At 38.4% G+C, this 11,878-nt stretch overlaps 2 protein-coding genes across 6 annotated transcripts; one reads left to right on the forward strand and one right to left on the reverse strand.

The window, feature by feature from the left end:
• The first annotated feature begins 3,862 nt into the window (after positions 1-3,862).
• Positions 3,863-6,587, forward strand: LOC121798774 (histone deacetylase HDT1-like). Its single transcript, XM_042197952.1, has 9 exons — positions 3,863-4,000; positions 4,390-4,460; positions 4,544-4,761; positions 4,880-4,902; positions 5,010-5,057; positions 5,145-5,317; positions 5,893-5,943; positions 6,027-6,114; positions 6,198-6,587. Exons 1-9 carry the CDS (start codon positions 3,988-3,990, stop codon positions 6,386-6,388), a joined length of 876 nt encoding a protein of 291 aa, XP_042053886.1. The 5' UTR covers positions 3,863-3,987; the 3' UTR covers positions 6,389-6,587.
• A 2,333-nt stretch (positions 6,588-8,920) lies between these two features.
• LOC121748007 (splicing factor U2af small subunit B-like) lies at positions 8,921-11,878 on the reverse strand. 5 transcript variants are annotated; one of them, XR_006039397.1, is made up of 5 exons: positions 11,495-11,878; positions 11,104-11,272; positions 10,523-10,649; positions 9,356-10,425; positions 8,921-9,192 (listed from the first exon to the last, which is right to left on the reverse strand). XR_006039397.1 is itself a non-coding variant. In XM_042142228.1 (5 exons), the coding sequence occupies exons 1-4, from the start codon at positions 11,729-11,731 to the stop codon at positions 10,002-10,004; spliced, it is 957 nt and encodes a 318-aa protein (XP_041998162.1). In that variant the 5' UTR covers positions 11,732-11,878; the 3' UTR covers positions 8,921-9,192; positions 9,982-10,001. The 5 variants fall into 5 exon arrangements, 3 of the variants coding, with proteins under 3 accessions (XP_041998162.1, XP_041998151.1, XP_041998145.1); XR_006039396.1 differs by having other exon boundaries at positions 8,921-9,255; XM_042142228.1 differs by having other exon boundaries at positions 9,982-10,425.

Raw genomic sequence — 11,878 nt, forward strand, 5'->3', positions numbered from 1 at the left:
AGCCATAGTTATGTTGTGGAGGAGAGGGTCTTCTGACTTGGTGAGTGATGTTATACTTGGTTTCATATTCGGTGTAGAGAGAGCGCAAGTTATACTCGAGGTTTTGTTGCACAACTGACCGGTCCGGGAGGTTTATTTGAAAGGTTTCTGAGAGGTCGACTCCAAATTCGTCACTGGTATCCGATTGGATTGCTTGAAGGGGACCAAGATCAATTGAACTCAAATTGTTATAATAAAAATCTAAAATTCTAGAGGTACCTGCTAATTTCCATTTTGGATCCAATACCTTTGCAATCAAAAACACGTTAGGAATCTCACTGAAATACTTGAGCCATTTTTCAATCATATAATACAAAACGCACATTAACTCGGGAGAAGAGGAAGCATTTTTCATTGCAGTTTTAAAACCAAGGGATATGTACATGCAATGCTCCAAAACACGAACAACAGTGCAATAATAAACACCCGACAATTCAACAGTAGCATTTTTGAAATATTTGAACAATTTAAATAAAGCCAAACTGTTATCCCAACAACTATGCGAAAGATATAAATCACGGTAGCTGGCTTTTGATGGATTAATCTAACGCATTTCTAATAGGAGAAACATGCTTTTGCCATAATTCAAGCGCATCCTGTACACATAAATTTAAAATATGGCAAATGCATCTTTGATGAAAATACTTACCTCCAATTACCGGTATACAAGCCGCAATCAAATCGGCAATACTTGCGGTGTTGGCAGTTGCATTATCAAAACCAATAGAAAATATCTTGTTGCATAACTGAAACTCATTCAACACTTGTATAATCAAAGAAGCAATTTCGGGTGCAGTGTGTGGACTTTCAAATTCTCTAAAACCAATTAAGCGCTTGTTCAAAGTCTAACTGTTGTCCACAAAGTGAACCGTAATACCCATGTATGAATGACGGTTAAAACAATCCGTCCAAACATCTGAGCAAATGTTCACCCTGTGGCCCATGTTAACTAAATAACGTGATAATTCTACCTTTTTCTCCAAGCACTGCCGAACGGTAGATCGTTGCACGGTCATTCTACCTATTCTTTTGATTGCTACATTCAACCCACTTTGCATAGTAACCTCAAAACTTTTGTCATCAAAAACATTAAAGGGCATATGCTTCATAGCCGCCCATCTAGTCATTGTATCATCAAAATTCTTTTTATCATATTTACATAGAGGCGCACCTGACGAACCCGAGCCGGCGGGTTGGAAGTTTAGTTGGCTTTGGGTAGAGGCAGTGCCGCATTCTACCGGATGCTTTGCCACTAAATGGCGACGGAGGGTGCCATATCCACCACCGGCGGACCATTTGTACACTTTATCGCAATAGTTGCAGTAAACATGAAAGTCTGAAGTCTCTTCTTGAGAGTTCGGATCTTGAGGACTTGGAATCACCACCGGGACCTTCTTGTAGTGTTTGATAAAAATGTCCGATTTCAAAGCTTTTGCCGTGTTAGTGGGTGCAGGGGGAGGCATCTCCTCATTTCCGCCGGTGCTAGAAGGAATACGAGAATGCGATCTATCCTCGTTGTTGTCCGAGTCCGACGATATAGTAACGTCGAACTCCTCATCTTGTCGGGAACGACCTCCCCTACCCCCACCTTGTTGCATTTCAGCAAGTAGCATAGCGGTCCTATGATCTTCTTCCATCTACAAATATTATGTACACAGAAGTTAAAAGTATGAACGCAAAAAAAAATTAATGAAATTTTGTGCATGTGAATTGGAAAACAAATTTTTCATTACTTACTTGCATGCGTTCGGCTGCCAATCGGGAAACCTCTTCCATAACATCTCGACGACTAGGTCGTCGAGATTTTGAGGGACGCATAGTGCTTTGATCTTGGGCTATTCCCTTGCCCCGATCACCACGTCCCGATCCACCACGAGAAGAAGACATATTGAATATATTGATAAATGAAAAGTAATATGGACTTGGAATGAAATATGTATGAAGTATAAAAGAAGTGGTAAATTATGAGCACAACAAATATAGTAGTGAGTAGAAAGTGTAGAATTAAACTTGCGCAATTAGAGAGAATGAGGAGAGAATAGAGAAATGGAGATTGAGAATGAAATTCCGAAAATTCAAGGAATGGGGCAAGGAATAATGAAGGAGAAGTGGGGTATATATAGGAGTAAAATTGGATGAAAATTTTTTTTTTGAAATTTTGAAATCTGCCGTGAACCGCCGGTTTACCGCCGAAACCGGCGGTTCAACCCTAAACTGGCGGGTTCGCCACGGTTTGCGTCAGAAAACCGCCGGTTTCTGACCGAAAACCGGCGGTTTATGACCGGTTTTGCAGGCCTAAACACTGACCCTACGACCTAGCCTCTGAAAAGTTGCCGGAACCATCGGAAATCGACTCCCGAACCGCCGGTTTACCCCGACAAACCACCGGTTAACCCCTCAACCCGGCGGTTTACCCCGCAAACCGCCGGTTCCAACGGCTATCCTAAACCCCTACGCGAACCCTACGAACCCCTAACCTACGAAACACTGTTCGATCCTTTGAACCGGCGGTTCGAACCGCCGAACCGCCGGTTCACGGTTCAATATATTGCCGAACCTGAACCGGCCCTTCCGACCCTTCAACCCGCCTGCCGGTTCAAATCGCCGGTTCCGGGCCCGGTTCCGGTTCATGAACCGGCGGGCCCGAACCGGCGGTTAACCGGCGGGCCGGGCCGGTTTGTGCATGCCTACAATTATGTTTAATAAAATTATATAATAATATATTTTATAAATAATAAATATGTTAAATATGGTATATCTGCAGTATATACCGCTAATTACGGTATATACCGTATTTGCGGTATACCGTGTTATACCAGTATATACCGTAAATTTGCGGTATGATGCGGTATATACAAAATGCATACCTTTACCGTACCTAAAACTGTCGGTACGGAATGATACCGTACCGAAAAGTACGGTATGATACTGTACCGAAAAGTACGGTACACCAATAATTCGGTATTTTTTCGATACGGTAAGTGCGATATTTCAGTATATTTTCCCAACCCTACCCCTTACCCCCGACCACCCACCAACCGAATAGGTGATGTTACAAAAGAGGCGCCATCAAGTATGAAGATTTAAATATTTGGTTTTGAATGGTTCACAAAAATGAAATTTTAAATCGCCATACTTGATGACGCCTCTTTTGTGACATCACCTATTCAGTCGGTATGTTTTCGGGTAAGGGGTGTTACAATATGTGGACGTACGGGAAAAGGATATAAGAGACAATTATTCTTGGACGAAGGAAGTATATAGTTCATCCCCTACCACATTTTTTCTGCGTCTGCCACTGTTTTTTGGTTTGTCCCACTGCAGCTGAGTTATTTCTTTTCATTGGCAAAAATTAACATATTTCTTTTTCTCTTACCTTATTATTCCTTATACCACTTTATTCTTTCTTCATCTCTCTACGTTTTTCATTTCCTATTTTATTCTCTCTTTGCCGAAAACTATAGAGGTACAAAAGCAATATATTCAATCATGATATATAATCTCTGAAATTGAAAATCGTACGTGTAAAACATCATTTTTATTAACTACTGGCAATAAAGATAGAAAATACTATAGGTAATGATAAATTACGTACGTTTTTTATTTTTATTTTTAAAAAAATAAAAATTTACGTACCGTTTGACAAATGTAATTCGCGCAATTATGGTGGCTCAGTCTAAGTGGGCTCAGACCAATATATTGGAACCCGCAGAGCCCACAGTCGAATTGAGCCCAGTCCAAAGTATGCAGATACATCCACATGGCATTGTGGTGGTCTGCGTCGCATAGCATCTACACCCACTCCAAATTAGGAGTATTATAAATTCATTTTACTCCCCGAGTAGGGTTTACAGTTTTGCCATATTTCCTCGGCTGCTTCTCAAAACCCTAAATATCTCACTTTCTCTCGCTCTAAACCCTGCAACTCTCGCATCGTAGTCTTCAGCAATGGAATTCTGGGGTGAGTTTCTCTTCTATTCCCTCGCTTCTCGTTTTCCACAGTAGCTACGTTTCTGCATTCTCTTTCACTACGAACCGTTTTCACTATTTCGCATGCTCTATTTTTATTTTTTCATTCCCATTTCGGTCATGTTATCTGCGTCCGTCAATGAAAGTGATTTTATTGAATTCACTGTAAAATATGAATTACAAAGATGATTTCCCATTTAATTCTAGTATTTCTGAAATCACACCTATCCTTTTTTTACTCTATAATGCAAGTTTTTTTGTTTTCTGTTAACATTTTGCTGTAATTTGTTACTACTATTTGCTTCTAGAAAAATATTGGAATCAATTGCTTGTAATTGCAAGATTTTTTGGAAAACATTTTCACTGATTGATTCTGCTCAGGTGTTGAGGTGAAAAATGGAGAGACCTTGAAGGTTGCTCCTGGTGAAAATATGGTTTTGCATTTGTCTCAGGTATGTTGCTATACCGTTTTGATGGATTATGAGTATGATGTTTGCCTTTTCTTTTAGTATTCTGAAGGTTACTTTTGTAATAGGCATGTCTTGGTGAGACAAAGAAGGAGAAGGCAAATGATTCTGCCTGCTTGTTTGTGAATGTTGAAGGGAAGAAACTTGTTCTCGGAACACTAGTCACTGATAAGATACCCCAGCAACAGTTTGACTTGGTGTTTGACCGAGATTTTGAGCTGTCACATAACTGGAAAAGTGGAAGTATCTACTTCTATGGATACAAAGCCAGCAACCCTTTTGATGAATATCCTTTTGACTTCCATTTTTACCTTTAGAGCCATATATTCATATCAAATACTGTATGTATGATCTGCATAATTGTTTGGATGTTTTCTCCTTGACTCAAGTTTTTTCATCTCTACGGGTTCAGAGGACGTTGAATCTGGTATTCTTTCCCTGACTATTATTTTATTTCAACAAACCTTTCTGTCTATCCGTATATCTCTACCTTCGGTGTTGGGTCATATAATATGTTTTGGCTGTTTTTTTCAGATGAATCTGATTCTGAAAAGGATATACCACTTGTGACTGCGAATAATGGTAACCTTATTTACCATCATCTGATCTGTTTTGATTTTAACTGGTTCTGTTTCAATGTGTTCTAATGATGTGTCATGCAATCTTCAGCAAAACCTGAAGTGAAGGCTAAGCAAGAGAAACCTGCAGAGGCTGTGAAAGCCAAAGGGAAGGAGTCTGATGCTGGCAAGCAAAAGGTGAAGATCGTGGAGCCCATCAAAGATGATGATGATGATACCAGCGATGATATGATGTCTGAGGATGATGGTGATGATGACTCTGAGGTGCACATAATTATTTGAGTAGAACATGCTGGTTTGGTATAATATTCATAGTTGTTCCATATTTCTGAATGGTTAAGTCTAAGTCCTAATTTAATATTTATAATTGGAAAGCTAATTTAATGGTGATGTAGCCTGTTTCTTCTGCACCATTCCCTTCGGTCAGTGAGCTTCTGTTGATTGATGATCAGCTTTAATTGCTCACTGGTCTTACTCTTGAGTCTTTATTGGAATAATCTTGGCTATAGTGTAGTTGTGGTTTCATTGAACCAACTAGAATGTTCCTTACCTTGCAATAATAGTGGATATAGTTATAGATTTTTATATATTTATCCACATGGCTAATAAATGATAAGTTATGGGAAAAACTTCTGATTTTTATGGCATATTCCTGTAAATTATTTTACTGGATTATCATTTCATGGTATAATCTTCTGCTCTATGTTTCTCTGATCAACTATTGTTGGTACTAGAGCGTATGTAATTGTTTTATGCCTGAAAGTTTGTCGGTTAGATTTTACAATTTTTTTGAATTAAAATTTGTCTAAGGACTTCAATTAATAGTTAGTTAATTGCAGGATGACGACTCTGATGATTCTGGTGAGAGTGATGAAGAAACACCAAAGAAGGTAAAAACAGGATTTATTTTTCTGTGATGGTGTTCAATAATAAATGTAGATTGTGTATTCACTTAATTTTTTACGCTTGAAAGGCTGAGCCAAGCAAGAAAAGAACTGCAGAATCTGCTACTAAAACCCCTGTCCAAGATAAAAAGGCCAAAGTGACCCCCCAGAAAACTGGTGATCATCTTGTCTCAGCCTATCGATTACATTTTTGTAAATAGGATACTTAGTTTCATATATATGTTATATTGTTGATTCAGATGGAAAAAAGGTTGGTGGTCATGTAGCCACACCTCACCCAGCAAAGCAGGCTGGCAAGACTCCGGGTAACAAGCCTAACCAGCAGACACCACAATCTGGAGGATCAGTGACTTGCAAGAGCTGCCCCAAGACATTTGGTTCGGACAAAGCTTTGGAATCCCACACAAAAGCTAAGCATTCCAACAAATAACTTGGGGTTTAGAGAATTTGAATTTTTGCAGACTTGGCTTATTAATAGGGTGTCATCAATGTGTAAAGGCTCAGTCGGGTTGGTTGAAAAAGTCTTCTGCATGACGGTTTTCGTTTCTCTTTCATGAATTTTGGATTGTTGCCTGAATTATGCCCATCTCATCTCATTATAATTCCAATTATTGTTCCATTTTCGATCTTTTCTTGTGTTTGTTTTGAAGTCGTTCTGTGCCTTGTGTTGAAGTCTGAAACCAAATGTTGTGCCGATTTCGAGTGGACTTGGTTCCGTCTTGTAGATGAAATTTACCAAAATGTCAGCCAGATGCAGTGAATTTCCTCTTACTACGCTGTCATACACTTCACACACACAATACATATTGAACACATACATCCAACACGCACTGCATATTGAATATACACATCCATTATATAATTCTTACATTCACACAATTAATATAAACACTGCACACTGTAACACACAATTCACAACTGCACATTGCATAGGAAAATACGAGCGACATAGGTAATGAGTGGAATAATTAGACGATGAGTGAGAACCTAAAGATAAATACAATTGCTGCTGAAGGGGTCTGCAATGTAGTTCTAAGAATTTTAATATAGATGATAAAGAATTGAATAAAAAATAGACTGATTTTACAATAAAGAGCAAAGACTAAACATAAGAATAAGAGTGAATTACAAAAAAGTCTATGAGCTATGGGTTTCATAAGTAGTTCCTGAATTTTAAATATATCTCCAGTAGTCCTTGAACTAAGGGTTTATTTTATTGACGGTCATTTTGCATTTTTATGGCAAGTTTCGGCTGAAAATGCCTCCAAAAGTGAGATTGGATATTTTAGTTCTTCCATATTTTAAAACAAATTTCAAATATATGCATGTACTTGCAAATCATTTAACGGTGACAACTGTAAAAAAAGTTAAAATGTGGAAGGATGAAAATGCTCATCTCACTTTTGAGGGTATTTTCGGCTGAAATTTGCCATCAAAAGTGCAAAAAGATTGCCAGTAAAATAAACCCCTAGTTCAGGGACTATTAAAATATTTTTAAATTTCAGGGACTACTAGTGAAATAAACCTTTAGTCAGAGACCATTTTTGTAGTTCACTCTAAAAATAAAAATAAGTACTAATACTTTCTCCATCCTATAAGAGTATGCACTCTTGATTGAATATAAGTTTTAATGCACAATTGACGAAGTAATGGAGATGGAGAAAAAATAATTGAAGTATTGTTAGTGAAGAATAGGTCCCACCCCATTAGAGAGAAATGACTTTTCAAAATTATACTGCCTCCGTCCCACAAGAATATGCACTCTTTTCTTTTAAGTCCGTCCCACAAAAATATGCACTTTCTAATTTTGGAACCCTTTTATCTCTAATGAGGTGAGACCCATTCTCTACTAATAATATTTATTTACTTTTTCTCTTTATCTCTCCCACTTTACCAATTTTACATTAAAATCTGTGTCGAACCCAAAGTGCATATTCTTTGGGGACGTGGGGAGTAAAATGTATACTCGTGTAGGACGGACTAAAAAAGAAAATAGTGTATATTCTTTTGGGATAGAGGGAGTAGAAAATAATGAAATTGGAAGAAAAAAAAAGTACTACGCTTGTTCTTTAAAAATAGCAAGTATTTCTATTTTGAAAACTTTTGAACAACATATTACCCTTAAACATCATTGATTAACATGCTTGATCTTGCTCATCTTACTTTCTCTAACCAATAAACTCGATTTGTTGATTCACTCTTAATAATCCAATTCAGCAAGCAAACCAACAGAATATGTGTTTGAAGTGTGTATTGTGTATATGTGTGTATTCAGGGAGTGTGTTGTCTGTATGATTTTTTTGTTTTTGCATAGCATGTTGTGTGTGTATATTATGTGTATGAGTTTATTGTGTGTGTTGTGAATGTGTATACATGTATTGGGTGTCGCACATTCCATGTGTGTATTGTATACAATGTAGTGTCTGTATATGCGTGCATATGTTTATTCAACGAGTATGTAATTTAATGTGCCCGCACAATTTCTTTCAATTTAATTTCATATCATTACTTCATTATCAAATAAAGGGTTTGGAATAGATTTCCATTCTATAGAATATCAATTCCAATTTCCTATAAACTCTGAAAGATTTTACTAAGAAAAAATACTCCCTCCGTCCGCCATTAAGAGTCTCATTTATGAGCGGCCCGAATTTTAAGAAATATTTAAAAAAATGGATAGAAAAAAGTTAGTGAAATAAAAGTCTCACTTATATGTATATTAATTTTAAATGAAATGTGAGTGGAATACGTTAGTGAAAGGTGAGACCCTATTACCATTTATGATAAAAGTGAACAGGACTCCCATTCGCGAACGCACTAAAATAGAAAAATAAGACTCCTATTCGCAGACAGATGGAGTATTCGATAAGAACCAAGACCAAAAAACTATTGCAGTTTGAAAAACCACAAATTCGATGCTGCCAATATTTTTCACAAGACTAAAAAAGCAGAAAGAATCAACTTAGTCACAACAGAGAGATGCAATAAACGAGTTTTATATGTTACACACCTTACGAATTCAAAAGGAAACATTAATCTTCTAAAGAAAAGGGGAATAATTGCCGAGTACTAAATAAAATTCTAAAACTAAAAGACATTGCACACCCGACGGTTGCTCTGAAGAAGCCAGTTCACTTCTGTGTCGAATCAAGTATTATCACAAGCACTTAAATACTCAGCCATCACATACACTGGCTGTATCTTGGATCTTTTCTGCAGTCAAAACTGGATAACCTGTATACAAATATTAACATAAGCTGCTACACCAAAAGCATGCCCGAGCAGAAGTATCCAACCCTGCACAACTTGACAAAACTGTATTAAATGACCTAATTCTTAAAACGCCTGATTCCTTCAGCTCAACATTGATAGGTGACAGGAATAAAAGGATGCTTACCTGTTAATTATGTTAGTCATTCCAGGAATTGGTTGGGATGATTGGGGTGAGTGGGGGTGGGTTGGGGGAACCTAACATAGTCAAGGAACACAGATGGTTCGAACAGAAACACAAATAATTGAGAAAATAGTCTTGAGTTATTTTCCTCAAGGCAAAATAGCTCCTTCTCCACCAACTGATATTTTACTACTAGCAGTAGCAAAAAGGCAGTCTTTGCTAACCATGGTGTGGGTGATGGTGATGGTGGTGGTGGGCGGGGGGCAATGGCATGCTAACATTTCATATATGTATAAACTGCGAGTAATCTATAGCAGCTTATATAGAGTCAGTACGGACTTCACCAAACATGAATGTATGCCTATTTCCATAATTGAAAATTTATTTTAGGATTTTTCGGCAGTTCAAAATATGTTTAATCATATGGCCTGTTTCATTTGCTATTCCTCCTAAACATAGATACTATTTCTTTGGAATGAGGAAAGGGAGAAAATGGTGAATTATCCGCACCTGCACAGTGAAAAATAGGCAGTAAGCCTTTTCTCACGGCAGTACGTAGTTAATGAGTAAATGGGCTAGCGCCAAAAGCCACACGACGGGGAATAATCAAACAAAGAAAGAAGACAAACCAAGATTAACTGCATAGAATTTAGAAGTCATAATCTCCATTTCCTTGCTCTGATGGTTGCTGATTGTCGTTATAGGAACGCGATCGCCCATCGTTATGTTCCAAGCCATGGTTGCCATCCTCGGCTTCTTCATTATTACGATCTTTAGCAGGTTCAGGATTCTCCCTTTCCTTATTCCACTGTTCAATTTTGGCCCTTCTCTCCGCACTGCTTTCTCTAACTGGGCTCCTGTTTCTCCTTCCCCCAGGACTTCTGCTTCGGCCACTCCTTCGACCTGGGCTTCTGCTTCGAGGTCTTCTGCCTCTATCATGGTGACGGCTATCACCACCCCTTCTCCCAGAGCCATGACGCTCCTCATAGCCACGATGGCGAGGACTACGGCTTCTGCTTCTACTGCGGTCATGTCTTCTTCTACTCTTCCGAAACAATTGCTGTCTCAATTCCCTGCAGGAAAATTTAAGAAATCAACCATAAATGAAAAGGCGGACCATTTTTTGAGTTTTAATTTAATACAGAAATAACAGTTTGAGACAAAGCACACCTGCTTATCTTTTTGAGATGCATGAAATTGCAGTATCCACCTCGATTGCATACATTTTCTTCGTATTGCCTACAAGTTGCTTCACGGAAATCCGTCACGGGAGAGAAATCAGCAATGATTGGTCGCCCTGGAAATGGTTCAATTAAGATAATTTAAAGTCAGTTCAAACCAAATATAAAAGCATAATAGAAAATCAATTCTACATTACAGACTCAACCGCATAGAAAACAATCCCCAAGAGAACAAATTATGCAGCAGAAATAAATTGCAGTTTCGTGGAAGTCTCTGAAGTATTATACACCACAAATACAAGGTTTACATATTGGGAAACAGTACACAAGAAAACACATTCACCCAAACTTTCAATGTGCATAACTTTAGGATGTTGAACATACAGTAAATAAATAGGGAAAAGGAGAGTGATAAAACTTGAGATTAGTGTTCCAAACTTGTGCAAATCATAATCATCTATGATGTACAAATGAAGAGCACATTTCACAAGTAAACACTAGTTCAGCCTTGGAGACATTCTATCAATTATCCTGTTTTGGAATTGACAAGGCAGAAATTGTAATGAGAACCTTCGTAAGACCGGCCGACAAGATTCTGGAGGGCATTCTGAGCTTGGTCTTCCTCCCTAAACTGGACGTAGACATTACCAACCATGTGGTCAGCCAAATTATCACATATGTTCAGGCTCTGGATATCACCATATTTGCTCAGCTCCTGAAACAAATCTTCGTAGAAATCCTGCTCTCAACCAAGTGAAAACATAAATAATAACACAAATAATCACCGAAACCCTAGAAATTCAACATAAATAGTATATCATCGCAATGATTCTGAACTTGCTCCAAAACCAATCATCAAAACAAATGAATAGGTTAACAAAAATAGGAGGCAATTAATCCCAGCTGAATGACAATACGAGTGAAATATTGGTCCAATTAACGGAAGAGGAAGAAAGGAAACCTCGAAATGGGATTGGATCTTCTTGGGATCGATGGGCTGGCCCTGAGGGTCGACGCCGGGAGTGATCATATCGGGGCGTTGATACATGTTGGAGAGGAGGAGCGTGGGGCTGGTGCTGGGCTTGGTGTGCAGACGCGAGCACCGGTCTCCGTGCCTGCACGCGCCGATCTTGAAGTAGAAGGGGCAGTTCACCCTGTCCTTCTCCGTTCCGAATATCGACGCCAAATGCTCCGCCATTTTTCTCTCTCTGCAGACACACAAACAACCTTCTTTGTAGAGGTCCGCTCTAGGGTTTGGAAATCAAAATTAAATCATGTGGCGTCTGAATTAAATACTCCTATTTTGTTAAATCTAACTCTAAAATAGTTTGGCTGATTTTGCCCG

Source organism: Salvia splendens, chromosome 1 (assembly GCF_004379255.2).
Source record: "Salvia splendens isolate huo1 chromosome 1, SspV2, whole genome shotgun sequence".
Lineage (NCBI taxonomy): Eukaryota > Viridiplantae > Streptophyta > Magnoliopsida > Lamiales > Lamiaceae > Salvia > Salvia splendens.